This window comes from Theropithecus gelada, chromosome 3 (assembly GCF_003255815.1).
Source record: "Theropithecus gelada isolate Dixy chromosome 3, Tgel_1.0, whole genome shotgun sequence".
Taxonomy (NCBI): domain Eukaryota; kingdom Metazoa; phylum Chordata; class Mammalia; order Primates; family Cercopithecidae; genus Theropithecus; species Theropithecus gelada.
The window spans coordinates 109337952-109356162 of record NC_037670.1 but is presented as its reverse complement, the minus strand read 5'-3'; the positions used below and the strand labels follow the sequence as shown (position 1 = coordinate 109356162).

At 35.5% G+C, this 18211-nt stretch overlaps 1 protein-coding gene across 13 annotated transcripts in view; it reads right to left on the bottom strand.

Annotated features, from left to right (window-relative positions):
• The window catches only part of SGCE (sarcoglycan epsilon), a 72186-nt gene that overhangs the window by 52859 nt on the left and 1116 nt on the right, over window positions 1-18211 (bottom strand). For 3 of the 13 annotated variants that reach the window (XM_025380347.1, XM_025380348.1, XM_025380346.1), the window contains exon 2: window positions 2284-2391. The exons of 6 other annotated variants lie outside the window; for them this stretch is intronic. In XM_025380347.1, coding sequence (XP_025236132.1) covers window positions 2284-2391 — 108 coding nt within the window. Of the gene's footprint in view, window positions 1-2283; window positions 2392-3801; window positions 3870-7550; window positions 7613-18211 lie in introns of all 13 variants that reach the window. 4 more of the 13 variants (XM_025380358.1, XM_025380359.1, XM_025380354.1 and 1 more) reach the window with 3 other exon arrangements.

Here is an 18211-nt window from a genome sequence, read left to right as displayed (position 1 = left end):
AAAAAAGCACTACACAAAACATACATTTGTTAAAGTTATTTTATATATAAACGAACCTATCATCTTTTGTGCTCTCTTGAAATTTTCAAAAAGAGATGACTGAGATTCATGGTCAAGAACATCTCAAAGAACATTATATATCTGAGACAGCATTTAAAATGGCCTTGCCATACAAGCTACGAGTATTTGTTATTATAATTTTAAAAGTGATGAAAAAATTCTCCTCATACAGTTGACAAAACTTACTCTCTGTATAAGGTATCTTGATAATTCAGAACTACAAAGATAGGATATAAATAGGATGAGAAGAAAGGAAAATAATCTAAAGGATGAGATCAAGCTAAACTAAAGCAATAAGAGAATGTTATAATCTAAACTCGTTACCTCAGTAGATTCAACATGGAGTGATCATTTCTATTCTGAAAACTCTAGTTATCTCTAGGGTTCCAGGGAGAAAATCAGTGTGAGGTTCAATGACAGTCTGAAGTTTGAAACAGGAAGAGACTGGCGTCTCTTAGAGATTCTAGATGACACTATATGTCAAGGTCTTGAAATGCATTTCCCTGAGAACAGCGCCATAATAGATGACTCTGCTGAGTGTAGCAGCTGTTGAGTTTTTTTTGTTGTTGTTTGTTTTTTTTTGGGCAAATCAAACAGTGAGAGAGAGGCATGCTCAGAGAGGATTGAGGTTCCAGGGATCAAAGCTAAAGAGAAAAGACTGAAGAAAAGGGATGAGTGCAATCTAGTGAAAAATGATGTGAAGTCCAGAGGAAGAATCTTCGGAGATTCTAGGTGAGGCACAAGGAACCAGGGCATGTCCCAAGTCCTTTGGAGATGACAGAGCAGAAGCTCAGTGCAGACTGCAACAGTGAAGGACACCGGGGACCCATATCCAGAAAATAGATTAGAAAAAAGGAAGAGTGACTGTGTCAAAGAAGCCGATGGCTCTCAGCTTGCTCAAGAAACCAACCAGATAAGGGTGTAATCAGGGGTGAGTCCCTTGAAGGAACATGGGAGAATCTGATGGCAACATCTAAAGAGAATGTGGGGAAAAGAACTATGAGATCATGGGCCTGTGTCCAGGAACAAGTGCATCTAGTGCTTTTTAAAACAAATTTTTGTGATCTTTTCATGAGAAGTTATTTGTATGAAACTCTACGTATGTTTTCTTACAAATCTTAGCAATGAAAATTCCTTAAAAATACACAGGTATTGTGGGTTTGTTTCAAAGTCGCTTGAGAAAAACTATGCTGGGAAACTTTGTCCCATTGTGAAAGAGATCTGGGGCAAAAAGACTCCAGCTGAAGAACAATTTGGTTCCAGCTATAAAAAAGTTAGTGACACCCAACTTCAGAGATGTATGAACAAAATGAGGTAAGCCAGGAATCAATCCTACAAGTACCCAGCAGGTTTCATCTGGCATTATCATCTTATCACATAAAATTACTGTTCTTTTGAAAACATTTTAACATTACTCTTATTTTTATAGACATTTTGGTTGCTCCAAAATTAGATAAACTGCTATTCTGCTAATGTTCATGAACACATGTAGTTAATACTTTGTGTGAAGGACCATAAAGCCAAAAAATATAAAGAAATATTAAGTGCAAGTTCATAATGGTAATTGATATTTTGAAAACAACTAATATTTTGACTGTTAAGTAATACCTTTTCTCCCTAATGAAATACATTATTTCAAAAGTCCTGGAATATTGCTGACGGTCACATTTATAGATACAGAAGAAAAACTTATAAGGATCAATCAGTCATTTACAGGTCAAGTCATCTTTCCAATAGAAAACAAGTGCCAACTAAGTAATAGCAAAACATATCAATTTGGTTTTGCAACAAGAATCATCCAAAATTAGCCAAAATATTTTATGATTATTTCTCCAAGGTTACATACATACTGTTTTAAATGATAGATGTTAAATACACGTTTTTCAATATTATAAATAACTTGTTATAGTAACTACAGGAGGACAATTTTTATAAGTGGCAAGCTAGTGACTGGATAAAAGGTAGGTTAAAAACATAGGAATGGTTTTTAGTTTTTCTTTAAAAATGGCAAAGCTATAGCCAAGGAAAAGGACTTGAAAAATAATGGATTAACAACACAGAGGATCAGAAGTTTTAGCAGATTGGGAAAACAAAATTTTATTTTTCCAGACTAACAACAACAACAACAAAAAGCCACACATGACTAAAAAAGCAAAGAGACTATTGGAAGCAGACATTTAATTGGATCCCCCAAAGGGATTTAGATTTACAACCTAAACTCACCATCTTTCATCCCAGCAGCCATTTTTCTGCTGATAATAAAATTGTTGGCCTGTCTGGTCTTCCAGTTAACTGTTCCATTTATGCCATCAGCACAGCTTAATAAAAAAGCTTTTCAGAATAAAAAAATGTACAAAAAAATGAAATTAATGTCATGTTAAAATGACTATCACAGATCACCTACAATTAACTGGGATCAGGTTCCTTCCAGCCCAGATAACTGTTTAATTCTAGTTAGCAAATATTTGTTGTATGTTGACACAATGAATATGTGGGGATACAAGACAACCAAGGCATAGTTCCTGCCCCTGAAGAAGCTTACAATCTATGGGGATTGGCAATTCATGTACATACACATATACATATATATGTGTATATATACATACACACACACACAGATATATATAAAATAAATCATAGTAATTATACACACAAATGGTAGAAAGCATAAGTGCTATAAGAACACTGATGGGGCAGCAATTATCTCTGGCTAGGAATGTTGTGTTAAGTTTAAAGTAACTTTTAAATTCACAGTTGAATTTTCCTCACACTGGCAGCAATGACTAGGATAGGGGTTAAGGAATACTAAATAGGGGCTACCACAAGAGTGTCAGATAGCAGTCAGGGTAAAGCACAAGGAAATAAAAAGTGGTGCCAATTACAAGACAACATGGAGATAATACTGACAATACTTTTTCAAACTGCTAGGTGTAAGGATAAAAGGAAAATCAAAGATGCCTTTGAAGTTTTTATCTAGAATGACATAGAATAGCAATACATTAGGAACCTCAGAAAAGTCAGTTTCAAGAGAAAGAAGATTAATTTGATTCAGGATATGTTAAACTTAGGGTACTAGTTGGATATCTAGGTGAAACGATTTGAGAAGAAGATAATGTAATGGAGCTTCACATACAGATTTAAAGTTCTTCTCCAAAGAAATGATTATTGAAGCTAAAGCCCTAGTGTGATTCCCTGGTAACACATACATCAGGCTCTTACATAGAAAGTGATCTGGACCAAATATATGTTCCTGTTCTTGACCCATTCATTGATCCTATTTTTCATCATCCAAACTGCCAATCTGCTGTCTACTCTCTGATTTTTCACCCTTACATTTTAGACATGATAGATTTGGGCACCATTTTTTTCTGATTACAATATTGGCTCTCCATCCTATTCTCCATTGGGCTACTTTAGGTAAGTTCCTTGTGGATTCAGTTCAGCCCAAGAATTGCCCAGGGGATTTGTCCTAGCTTCTGTGTGTTTGTTTCGTTTTGTTTGTTTTTGTTTTGTTGTTGTTTTTGAGATGGAGTCTCACTCTGTTGCCCCAGCTGGTGTACAGTGGCGCGATCTTGGCTCACTGCAACCACCACCTCCTGGGTTCAAGAGATTCTCTGGTCTCAACCTCTGGAGTAGCTGGGACTACAGGCATGCACCACCATGCCTGGCTAATTTTTGTATTTTTGGTAGAGATGGAGTTGAGGCTGGTCTCGAACTCCAGGCCTCAGGTGATCCACCCACCTCGGCCTCCCAAAGTGCTGGGATTACAGGTGTGGGCCACCACACCCAGCCTGTCCTAGCTTCTGGACCTGGTATGCGGTAAGGAAGAATGCTCAAAAGGAAGAGGGACAGCAAAAGCAAAACAACATATTAATAAATACATTAACATATCAAAAGCAGAGGATGATTCAGCAAAGAAAGAAGAAAGAAGCAGTCACAGAGGTTAAAAAATGAAGTCTGAAGAGTCACATAAGCCAACGGAACGGAAGAGACATGTCAAGAAGGAAAGTGTGATCGACATCCTCACTTACTGCAAAAAGGTCAAAGAGGATGAGAGCTTAGAAAAGACTGCTAGATTTGAAAAGTGAGAAGTTACTGGTGACTCCTTGAAAGTGGAGTTCTGATAAAGTGGTGAGAGTAGAAGCCAAACTGCAAAAGGTCAAGACATAGATGCAGAAATTACAGTTAATCTTTCAAGAACACTGGTCAGAATAGGGAAGCAAAAATATCAAATGATAGACTGAAGAGTGGCAAGGTGGACAGAAGGTTGGTTATTTTAGTAGGGATGACATATTTTGTATCTAAATAGAGGAAAAGATGTAAGGGGGAGAAAGAGATTAAGGATAAAGAACAGGAGCATAACTGATAAGATACAATCCAAGAAAAGGTAGAATGGGTAGGACAAAGCATATGGAAGTAAGGAAAATGCTTTGGGCATGAGAAAGGGAAAGGAAAGTGGAGACAGCAACAGTTAGTGGGGTATAGCAAACTTCACTTTAAAGGAGCTCCCCACCTTAATACATGAGAGATAAAAGGCATATTTCCTTTTCAAATTACATTTCCAGTAAAAATCTGAACTTTATGAAAAATCCACCCTTCAAAATGAGAAAAGAATACAATTCAAAACCCAGATTATTATTAGTAGTAGTAGTAGTGGTAGTGTTTTTAGAGATGGGGTCCACTATGTTGCCCAGGCTGGACTAGAACTCCTGGGTTCAAGCAATCATCCTACCTCAGCTTCCCAAGTAGCTAGGACTACAACAACTGCTCAGACCACTGCAGCCAGCTAAAACCGAGGTTACTAATTTAATCATTACACATTGGATGATTGTATCAAAATGTCACAGGTGCCCTTTATGTATGTACAATTATTACATATCCATAATTAAAATTTTAAAAAGTTATTAAACCCAGGTTATTAAAAACAAACAAAACCTCAGGTGATCATGTCAGTGCTACCTAGGAGTACAAATCAAAATCCACAGCACCCCCCAAAATAAGCTACTTAATTTGTATTCAATTTTAAAAATACATCAAATTAAGAATATTAATTTTATCTACTAAATGACCAATGTTATGAATTTCTCTAATAAATGGTTAATGTATTTAATAACTGAAGTTATGTATTTTTAAATCTAGATGAATAATACAGGAGGCATTTCCCAATAATTTAAGCTAAAACAGGATCAAAAATATTAATAGTCTCTTGTGGCAAAATACTCTACCCCCAGGGTTTTCCTGATGGCTATGTTCCAAAAGCAACATGCTAGTTACATAGGAATCACATAGGCAGCTCCCCTAAAATACATATTCACAGGTACCCCCAAAATATACATAGTAAAAAAATTCTGAAACACATATTCATGACTTCACCATGGAGAGTCTAGGTAGGTGGGTTACACAGTTCCGTCAGGTAATTCATATACAAAACTGTGAACTCTAGAAGACAGAAGAGCCATTACAGAACCCAAAGAAATATAAACTATCACCTGAGTTACATATGCAAGAAATGTAGGGCTGACCTTAGAAGTGAAAACCCTACCCATTCCAACCTCCAACTGATTTACAGATACAGCCAATCTGCAAAAACATACAAGACCTTGCTGGATAGTGGAATATCCCAACTAGAAGGACAAGAAACAGGTGGCCAAATTCTTCTCTACAATGTTCCAAAGAACAATGTATGTGTGGATATGACAAGCAACATTTAGATTTAACTGCTTCCCATCACCACCTCCTGAGCAAGGTGCTTTCACATATACTGTCTAATTCAATCCTTACAAAACCAAATCAATCTATTAATGTGTCTGAAGATTATAGGGGCTTAATCTTAAAGCATAATGAAGTAAATCCTGCAGGCAAGCAGACACTCTATAGAACTCTCCATTTCTCCATGAACTGGGTAGTTACCATAAAGAAAGAACAGGTTGAGTGCCCAGACAGTTTCTCCTTTGTTCCTTCCTTTATTCTAGCTCAGTGGTTCTCAGACTATGTTGTGCATAAGAATTATTGTTCAGAGTTTTATACACAAAACTACACATATTATGCCTTATGGGCGATTTAAAGGATTAATTAGGATAACTTTAGGTCTATGGAATTTTTTCTTACACCCTTGCTTTTAGAATCCGACTAACCCAGCATAAGAATTAACACCACTACATGTCCTTGGCTAGTGAATCAATGCATCATTGCTCATACTTTCCAGGTCCTGTAGAAGGGCAGCCTAGTTGGCTTTTACAGGATTCAAAAAGCAAACTGAATTGGTGTCTCAACTGTTTAAACAGAGAGGCAGGGTAGAATAGTTTAAACACAACACACAGACGTTGCTCTATTTCAAGGCCAGCACTGCTTTTGAGCACATTCATTTTTTGAAAGTTTGTATTGATCCATATGAAGTCCTACTTTGACCACAGAAGACTGAAGTCCAATAAATCTCAATAAAAGGATAATGTTTTATGGCTCTACTCCCCAAGCAATATCACTAAAGGCAAGACACGATGCCACGAATGATGTGCTTAAACCAAGTCCCACATATTGAGGGAGAAACTTTAATAATAGGGAAATAACTATTTATTTTTAATTGTGTGTCCAATATCATGGATCCACTTGACTAACTTCTTGTATAGAAAACTATTGTATTCTGTATATTGACAAGTACAGAGTACTCCTTGAAAAAGGCTAGTATTTTAAAGTTTAATTTTCATTAGAAAAGGACCAATGCATTTTTTAATGTGAGAATGAATTTCTCTAGGATGGAAAAATATGACTCAATATTTAAAATATTTATCCTACCTACAACTTTTCAAGATTAAATCTAATGTGTGAAGATATGTCAGACTTGTACAGACCGGTTCTTGAACTTCCTCCAAAGACACTGGACTATCCCCAGGAATCCTAAAAGGAAGAGAACACCACTGTGCTCACCAGGTTCATGGTAATCTACATTACAATTACATCTGGGTGTGAGTTTTACTCTGGTTCATAAACACAGAAACAAAGAATCATATGTATCTTGCATTTACAAAGCCCAAGCTAAGAAAGCATTCACACAATTAGCCAGGATATCACTGTACATAATTTAATCATATTTTCAATGTTCCCCCTTTAAAATCATCAAAGCCTAAATTAATCCAAAGGTGGCTGGCATGCCTTCACCTTCCCTAGAAACCATACGACAGTTAAAGTTTGTCTTAAGATTCCATGATTCATTTTGAGTCTTCTAGCAGCATAACTACATTTCATCTGGCCTGGGGCAAGCAATCTCTGAAGAGATATTACTGTTACCCAAACTTGAATAATTTGCTGACTGGGGGAGGAGAGGATTGCTATTTAATAAAAGTAATTGAAGAGCTGTGAATAGTGACTGATTGCTGATGAGCTAATCAGAATATCAAGGAATGGAAATAATAAATAATAACTTATTCAGACATCACTGTCCAAGTAAACAGCAGGATATGCCAAATGAAATTTAATCTGATTATCATACTCACCTTAAAACCAAACTGTCAAGTCTTTCTCTGTCCACTACTTCATCTGTCTCTTTCATATTTCACTGTAAGGGGGATGGAAGACTTTGTTTTCAGAAGTTAGTTATATAGCTCACGTGTCCTGCATCCCTTCCCTTCTCTTACCATCCCCATCCAAGTTGCTATGTTGCTCCCTGACCCTCTACATTTTTCTCTTCCCTTCTTCTATGTAATTCTCCCTATTTCTTTTAAAATTGTTTCTTACACCGAAACATTGTTTTTATATTTTTCTCTCTAAAAAGTGTAAGTTCACTATTACTTCTCTTCTTTAGCTACAATGTCTTAAATACAAAGTGCTGGATACTACACTAACGGTTGTACACATATTAACTAATGTAATCCTTACAATGACTATGTGAAGTAGGTAGCATTCACTCTATTTTACAGTGAGACTACCAAGTTTAAGAAAATTATGTTAACTTACCCCAGGTCTTATGTTTACTAAGTGGCAGAGTTGAATTTTGAACCCATTTCGTGGCTGACTGCAAAGTCTATATCATGAACACATCAATACTATCCCCAAATACAGTCATGCATTGCTCAATAATGGGGATACTTTTTGAGAAATGCATTGTTAGGTGATTTTGTTGTTGTGCAATCATAGAATGTACTTACACAAAATGATATATACATTTTTATTTATATATATTTTTTCATATAGAAAACCAAAGTTCCCATCACCATTACTATGCTATTGCTGTGCAGTGGAAATTAATCTCATGTACTACAGGCACCAAAACAAGAACAAAAACAATTTGTTGAAAGAAGAAAGCTTTAAATTTTGGAACCTATGAGAAAAAAAATGGCTTTACTGAGGAGGACTGTCTACCCCAACCTCTGAAAGGAGCTGGGAAAAGATAATCCTAAAAGAAATGTCACAACAAGGCTTTAAATGAAGAATGCCAGAAGCAGCTAAAAAATTAGATATAAGAGACTTTAGAGTGAAATAAAAAAGAAATGTTACAGCAAGACTTTAAATGAAGAATGCCGGAAGAACCTAAAAAATTAGATATAAGAGACTTTAGAGTGAAATAAAACTGTAGTGCAGAAAGGTAGTGTTTAACATCAATCTTTACAGACACAGGGTCTGGGTTCAAATCCTAATTTTTGTCCATTGGGCAAGTTACTCAATGTCTCTGTGCCTCATCTGGAATAGAATAGTATCCATATCAGTGACAAACCGTTGAGTATTAAATGACATAATATATTTAAGAACTTTAGAAAAATGCCTAGCATATAATGATGTCCCCCCAAAATAAAAACTATTATTACATTTACTCTTCATCTAATTTGAAGAAAATGTTGGATTTCCTTAAATACAATCATTTTAAAAAACACATCTTCAAATGAAAAAAAAAAAAACTGTCATCACTACAGGTGGCATTATATAATAATACAGCACTCTCACTTTTTCCACAATCATGACACATGTGAAAAATGATATTCTATAGAAATATATTATAGAGTCAACAGTAGAGGCTACTCAGAAGAGGCAACAGTCATACCAAACTCTACTACATGGTTGCCCAAGGGCTAAAAAGATAGCAACTCAGCCAGTCCTCATTCTCTGCACTCAGCCAAGTTGAGGGCTGCAGTTTAACCCTTTTTAGGGAAGCCTGATGTAATAAGATATGAATTACATTGATATTTATATTCTGACTCTCATAAGCTTTTAGATATTTATTTAGAGGAAACAATGCAACAAAAGCAAAAAGTTATGTGTGAGCAAGACTCAACTGCATTAATCACAATATCAAAATTGAGTGGAAAGTTAAACATTCAATATAAGAAGTGTTGGTTTGACAGAATAGTTATTGGAGAAGGGAAAGTTCCTCACTTCTCTTGGTATTTTCTGCTCCTTTGCTCAAATAGCCAGAGAAGATAAGTTTGGGTTTCCACTCATGGGAACAGTACTATATCTCAGATGAAATAGGAACACCAGTGGGAACTTTAACAAAAACAATGCACATAAGCAACAGTCACATGCACCATTACAATTTAATGTCCTTATTTGCACAATGTTGGACTATTGTGAAAATAATACAATTAGTGAAAAGCAGAATAAAAAACAGTATAAAGGCAATGTAAAATCTAGTGTAATAGTGCAATCTAGTGGAAAAAGATTAAAAAGCCAAGTGTAGGAGCTGTTGGGTTAGGGATATAAAGCTGCAGGAAAAATTTCTGTTCACAGTAAAAAATACAACAACACTCATGATCTTTCCAACTAAGTAACCTCTAAAGAAGAAATATCCTCATATTGGATGTTTGCTTTAAATTGTTATTAATTTTCTTAATTATAAAAACCCATACATTCTCATTGTACTATGATACATTCCAATAGTATAACCAGGAAGATACAAAATATAAACGTTCTCTCTCATACCCCTGTTGCCATCCCACCAATGTCACTGCCTAGCGTATCTACTCTTAATCGTCTTGGCATCTTTCCATATTCTATGTGTATACACACAAAACACATACCATGCTCTTTTTTGCATAATATGATCACATTTTTTCACTTAGAATATATCTTGAACATGTTTACATGATAGCACATTTTAAGGCTACATCGTTTTCTGCTGTGTCTCAATCATAATTTATTTATCATCACCTCAAACTAAGCTTGTCCAAACTAGGACCCATAATCTTTCCCTTAAAAACTGATCCCATTCGAGCCTTCTTCATCCTGTGTGTGGCACCACCATCTGTCCTCACGTAGATGACAGAAATCTGGAAATCATCCTTGAAATCTTCTCCTGACAAACTTAGCACCAAATTCAATGCAACACTCACTCCTGTTGTTTTTTACCCCCTAAAATATCTCTCCTATCTTCATCTCCCCATCACCACCCTAGCCCACAAGGTCATCATCTCTATCTTCAATTACTAAAGGAGCCTAACTAGTCTACAACAAGCTATTCTGATCCCTCCAACCCTTTCCTCACAAACAGCTAAAGTGCTCTTTTTGAAATGCAGATCTGATCATGTACTGGTTAAATCCCTGCAAAGATTTTCCCATTGCTCTTAGTATAAAGATTAAACCCTTTAAGGCTGTCTACCAGGTTCTGCAAAATTTGTTCCTTGATCTCCTCACTAGCCTCATTTAACATTGTGCTCACCCTTCTCTTTCTGCCCCAACTCCACTGGACGTCTTTTAGCACTTTCTGTTTACCATAGTAAACCTGCCCCAGGCCCTCTACAGAGGTCTTCCTTTCACCTCAAATATACCGTCCCTCCTTACTAATATTTACTCATCCTTAAGATCTGAGTGCTTCCTTGGAAAAGCCTTCCTTAAACCCCCTATCCGGCCAAATCCTCTACTTACAAGTTCTAGTCATGTTTGTAGCACTTACCATAGTTTTAAGGGCACATTTATATGTGTAAATGTTTCATTAATCAACTAATCTTGAAAAAAAAAAAAAACCCTGTCCTTTGTCAACCCCACTAGTGTAAAAAGTTCCATGATAGCTGAGCTGTGTATTCCCCAGCATCCAGCATGGGGTCTCAAAACTAGTCAACACTCAAAAAAATGAATGAATAAAGGAATTGCTGGCCAGGTGTGGTGGCTCACACCTGTAATCCCAACACTTTGGGAGGCCAAGGTGGGAGGATCACCTGAGGTCAGGAGTTCAAGACCAGCCTGGCCAACATGGTGAAACCCTGTCTCTACTAAAAACACAAAAAATTAGCTGGGCCTGGTGGTGGGTGCCTGTAATCCCAGCTACTTGAAAGGCTGAGGCAGGAGAATCGCTTGAACCCGGGAGGCGGAGGTTGCAGTGAGCCAAGACCACACCATTGTACTCCAGCCTGGGCAACAAGAACAAAACTCTGTCTTAAAAAAAAAAAAAAAAAAAAAAAAAAGAATTACTAATTAGTAAAGATAACCAGGATTTTTTCTAGTTTTTTTCATTATGATTATCAATACTATAATACAAATCCTTATCTGTATCTTTGAGCACCTTCATCATTATATCTGTAAGCTAGACTTATAGCAGTAAAATGGTTAGACAAAAAATAATGTACATTTCAAATTATGATAAGCATGTGTAGTAATCTGTTCTGTTTCTACTTCTGCAGTACTGGTGTTTCATGAGAATCAACCCTGTAGCTACAGAAAATGAAAGATGTTAAAAGTGCTACACTGATTAACTATTTCATAGAAGAGAAAAGCCAATGTCATTTTACTGCACAGCAAGAAACATGAATTTGCTAAGGAGGAGAAATAAAAAACCTCAGTGCTATTTTTTCTCTTATTTTGCTTTCCAGGGTAAAAGAGCAACTATCCTTCTATGCATACTGCTGAAGAAATAGGTAACAAATATTCCACTTTAACTGCTGTAAGAAAATTACTGTGATCTCTTCTTTCAAATTTGCACTGAACCCCAAATCTCCATAATAATTCAAGTGGTGACCCGACAAATGAGTGAAAAGCTAAAGAATGGGAAAGAATTTATACCAGACTGCCTAACTCCTATACATTTTTTAAATGAGCGGCTTCATTTATCAGAAAAGAAAGTCTGCGTACATGTCACAACAGATGCCGTGGCGATTCCCGTGGTACAGGATGCCAAAGATCTATTCCAAAAAATTGATTAGTCTAAGACAATTAAATACAAAGTGAAATGTACTAAACACGAGAGGTTTTTAAATAATAAAATGCACTTAAACTGCTATTGCATAAACGTTGCATAAAAATTCTTAGATAAAGATACAAAAAAAAAAAAAAAAATTCTACCAAAGAGTGACCAAAGAAGAAAACAGCTACTGTGGCTTTTACTAACATATTGTTTCCAAGAATATAACAATAATCATGCCAGCAACTAATGTTTCGAGGCTACCTATTTATTTCCTAAGGTAACATCTTTAAGTTTTAAAATGTAAACACAGGATTATTACTTCCAAAGCAGGGGAGCCGGAGCCAGAGCAAGCAAGCACTGCATTCAAGGAATTACAAGTAGCCGCTTGTAGACCAGCTGAGCGTTGACAAGCCAGAAACTCATCTTTGAGCTTTTCTGTCTCGGAAATATGAACTCAGCCCAAGAACGCCCGTGGCATCTTCAACAACAGGGATGCAAGCCATCGTAAATTGCTGTTTGCATTATTACAATCCCACAAAAGTGCACAGGGCCCTTTTATAAAAGAGAGAATAAGGAAAAGAGAAAGTTGTTCAACATTAGAAATATACTTCATACAGTCAGAGTGAAAGTGACTGCATTTCTGACCTAACAACTGGAGTTGAGGAGAAAGTTCTAAGCGTGAGGCAGAAGTGAAAGCTGCAGGGAAAAGTTAGAAAATATGACACAAGAATTTTTCTATCATTCCTTCACCTCTCTCATTGGACTTCTTAGTTTGCAAGAACTAGAAACTCCAGGGTATAAAAATAGCTTCCGTGGAATCCAAAACTACTCACAAAAGGGGTCCTGTAAGGAAGTCTTATATACTCCACAAATTCATTTTAAGAAATCGTATTTTCAAAGTTTGATATAGTAACCAAAATAAACAATCAATAGGCAGATCACCACACAGGAAAGAAAAATCTGCCTCAAGACATGTTTGAGATACTAAGAATGTGCCCTTAAGCCAGGCAGAAACCAGGCTAACCTGAAACGGACAGAAGTTAAAAACATTTGATAAAAATATTTTATTTTGCTATGTAAAAGCTAAAAATTTTAACTGTTAAGTTTTGTAGGGAGATATATCACAAAGGAGGGGAGGTTGCAGAAGGGACCCTATTTCCCTCTGGAGAAGTGGCAGCTGAGCCCCAGCAGCCAGCCTGCCCCCTCTAGCCCTAGGTACCCTCGGCATCCACGGTCACTCAGCCCCAGTAGCCTGCTCGGACAGAGCAAGAAATTCCAGGAAAGAGTAATTCTAGGAAGCAAATTAAGCAAGTTAAGACACTTTGCAGGGGGAAAAGGAATCTTTCATTTTCTTCTCAGGTTTTCATGTTTGAAATAGAATGGGAGAGATGGGAGGGTGTGTGTTAAATTACCCTGTTGCAGCTATTTTCAAGCTGTAAGAAATGAACTTGCAACACACAGGGCTATTTAGACAGTTTATCAGAAAAAATAAAATGTTCTCATCACAAATGTCTTTCAGGTGAACACTAAAATGTTATCATGGCCTTCAAGTTAAATATTCATTGCAAGAAAGGTGAATATTTCCGATATTTAAAGAACAGAATAAATAAAGTTGATTGTTTTGTTGAGCTGCAATGTTAGGAAGGCCTCATGTTGAAATCTATCTGTACCTTTAACCCACCAATGCTAGTTCTACTTTCCAAAGCAAACATCAGAGAGTTCATGTTGACTGTTTAGTCTTATCAAGTTAAACACTTCCAGACCCTGTGAAGATACCTCCCATGACAGGATTGCCAGACCCTTCAACATCCCCATGGACTGCTCTGGAAGTTGTCTAATTTGTCAAAATCTCTCTTTAAATGTGACAGCCAGAAATGGACACAATACTACAGGTGTGGTTGATTAGAGCAGGGTACTATTAATGTTTGTGACATATGGACACTATACTATTACCAGAAGCTAACTAATTTTTTTTCTTTTGCAACCACATCATGCCACTGGTTCATATTAACCTTCATTTTCCTAAAGAACTGTCACCATACAAAGTCATTTTCATACTTTCATACCAATGAATTATGATGCATTTACTACTATAAAATATTCTTTGCTTTCAGCACAGCATTGCAGCCAACTTAAAAACCATGTTAACTCTAAATTGTTATCAATTTCTAACAGCTATCCCTTTTCAATTCACCCTTGGATTTTAAAGCAAGCCTCCTAGATCTTCATCCAACTCATTCATACAAATGCTGAGGAAGAGAAAACTCAGGGCAAAGGCTTATGATCCTTAACCAGGGATAATACCCTGACCCAAACCCAAGAACACATACACCTCGCCGGTGCTGGTTCAATCTGCCTCCCGCTCACACAGAAATACTGTTAATTAATCTGCACACCACCTCATACACAAGAACATCCTGTATCCTTGACAAATGCTTTGCAGACAGCAGGATTAACTTACCTTTCAAAACAAAGTGTAAGAAATCTATACATATTAAAATTGTAATTATATAAAAATATTTATGTATACAGAACAAAGACTAGAAGGGATACAACATCAATGGAAATGGTTGTTCCAGTGTCAGGCTGTGGAAACTGGAGGTTTGTTTTTTACTTAATACTGTCTTTAATACGGTTACATTGTTTACAAAATTTAAAACACTGGGAATTATGAAGAGAGAATTTAGCTTGGAAGCAATCCATGTGTAACAGCATTTAAGAGCACTGAGACTCTATCTGATCCTACCAACATGAAAACTTGAATCAGAAACATATTCATTGGAAAAGACTTGTTGATACCTAGAAACATTGGCTTTTTCTTCTTCTTTTATTTTTTTGTTTGTTTGTTTCTTGTACTGCTACATTATGCTTAATATTTCTGGAAATCAGGGAGATAACAGACTGGAGAACTGGATTCCGAAGTTTAGAAAAAGCCTAAATGGAGTGTGTATTAGTCTATGTATGCCCCTCACATATGTCTGTCTGTCTGTCTGTCTGTCTGTCTGTCTCTGCTGGGGAGGTTGAGAGGGATAGAAAGAAAACAGTCATCATATTGACATTTCTGTGAAGCTCTGGACTAAAATGGAGTGAAGTGTAAAAGCGATCTCCCCTCCAGCCCAAGAATTTCTAACAAACACATAAACCTATATCATCAATTCCCCTAGAGTCATTTCTTTACACCGAGGGTAGGAAATAAGTGTTAGAATATGCATTTGGGTGTTTAGAGAATATGGAAGGGTGAATTTTAAGGAAAGGATAATTTGAGTAGAGTACGGATAATTAGCAAAAAAGAAAAAGGAAGAAGGCAGGTGGGTATTTTGGAGACAATGTGATCTATAAATATTGCACTTATTAGAATAAGAAACAATCTGAATATTTGACTTGGGAATTTTTTTTAACAAGTCAGGATTTCTTCACTGCTTCCATATTTTGTGTACTGCATGATTTTCACCAGTGGAAAACTACTGTTGGAAACTGGATACATGTTATCTTTATTTCTTTGAAGTTGTCTCTAACCAGTTTTTTCTGGTGCTGTCCCTTATTTTCAATGTCTGTGAGACAAGTGAAAATGCCACTTTGCTTAGAAATGCAATTTGTCCACCATACTATAGGTTAAGTAAAATACATGAAGCAAATCAACAGCTTTTAGATTTATGGCAAACTGTTGTAAAAATGGATAAAATGTTCAATACAAAGTCCACTTACTCTTTGACAACTGGAAATTCTACTTTGCTTAGAAATAAATTTTCCCTACCATACTAGAACTTAAGCCAAATACAGGTGGTAAGTCAGCAGGTTCGTAAATCCATAGCAATTGTCATTAAAAATGAATAAGGTGTCCAAATAGAAAATCCAGTTATTATTTGACAACTGAAAATTTAACTTCACTTAGAAATATATTTTCTCTATCATATTAGAAATTAAGCCAAATACATGTAATAAGTCAGCAGATTCACAGATCTATAGCAAATTGTCATTAAAAAGGGGTAAAATGTCCAAATAGAAAAAGTGCAATTACTCTTTCACAAGTGAAAATTCCAGTTAGTTTTGAAATAGTTTTTCTAAAACCCTAGAACTTAAGCTAAATACATAAGGTAAATTCAACAGCTTTATAAATACATGGCAAATTTTCATTAAATGGGTAAAATATCCAAAGAGAAAGTCTAGTTATTATCTAACAAGTGAAAATCCCACTTTGTTTTGAAATACAATTTTCTTACCCTACTAGAAGTTAAATATAGGTGTTAAATCAACAGTTTCGTAGATCTACAGCAAACTCTCATAAAAATAGATAAAATGTCTAAATACAAAGCCCAGCTATTATTTGATAAAATAAATAACATGCATTAACTCCTCTTTGCTGTATATGCAACCCTGTGCAAAATGGGCAGAAATAGTCAACACCAGGAATAAATATCTGAGAAAATCCAAAATTCACGTAGATATTAAATATCCAAAATATGTTTAAAGTTCTTATCTATTAATTTTGTTTTATTTTTGGTTTTGAAAGTTTTTGTTGTTCTAGACAACACAAAAATGTTGCCGAAAGTATTGCTCTATTAATGTTATCTTTCTGTTTTATTTTTAATATTGTTTTGTTTTTTGGATAACAAGAAGATTTTATCTAAATTACTTATTCACTGATGCTGTTTTTTCCCTTAGAAAATTCTATTTCTAAGCAAAGTGAAAATATTTTCATATGTAGAAGAATAAAAAAAACTATAATATGTTAGAAACAATGAGACCAGAGAAAATTCTTCTCAGTTTTCCGGTTTTAAATATTTATGTACTAACGTTGTTCATTTAAAATTTTAATTAAAAAATTAATTACTATTATTTCCTTGAAAGAAAGCTCTACAAACTTAATGTTATTTAACATTTAAAGGCTCTTTGGAAAGAAAATAATCGAAAATAATTAATTTGATCTTGTTTTTAACATTTAGAAAGTATCTGCAATCCTATGAAAAATATTTACGGTATAGATACCTATATATGCATAGAGAACGACTGAAAAAGCAGACTCTATAATGTTTACTGGTGTTATTGCAGGGTGAAGAGGTTACAGGTGACCTTTTGTTCTTTAGAGTTTTCTAAGGTTTTCTCTCCTGAATTTTGTACAATGACCTGAAATTACTTTTATTACGGTAAAATACTAATTACGTTTTTTAAAAAAGTCCTGGTTAACATTTTGAAAGAAAAAATCAAATTGGTTCGAACTTGTTCAAACTTTTAAAGTCTTAAGATGGAGTTTTGAACTTTAATTTTTCCTACTTTTCATCTATACTGGTTTTAAATCTCAATTTTTAGAAAAATAATGTCTGAGTTAACTAGGTGAAGTAACTTTCGAATTTAAACAAACAAAACTGCTAAGAATTTGACAGCGGTCATCAGAACAGTACTCTACCAAGCATAAGAAATCCTGGAATTATTCTATCTTGCAGAAGAGAGTGAATATCCTAAAGATTAAATTAAAAGGCACTTCTAAAAAGTGTAATTGTGTTCACCCAACTTCCTAGGAAAATGTCTTTGTTAAAAAGCTGCATTTCATTCATTCATATTCCGGATAGTGGATATTTTATCTCTAATGAAAAGTAAAATCCCAGGAAATGGGCTCCAGTTTTGTTTATTCCTAGAAAGGCTCGCTTTTAAAGTGCGGTGTCTGCAACGTTGTTACGACAATAAGTCAAATTCTTATTGATCCTCCAAGTATAAAATAATCCGTAGCAATGTTACTAAAATGTGCTCAATTTTGCTCTTCAAATATGAAAGCGTTTCATCTGTGTTTCAGAAACCTAACTCAGCTGTAGACAATTTGGTTTTCCCTTTTAACTTACATTTGTTTTACTAAGATCATCAACAGATTGTCAGTTTCCCAAGCGCCTAACACTGAGGCGCTTAGATGGGAACCCGCGTTAAGGTTTTATTTAGCATCCTTCCTCATCAGTATTTTAGCGTCTTATCAGCCACTGCAATTTTCCCTGACATAAAATATATATGTTGATAGTACAAATGCACGCAAATATTTGTGGCTGAATCTCGGCAACCCGC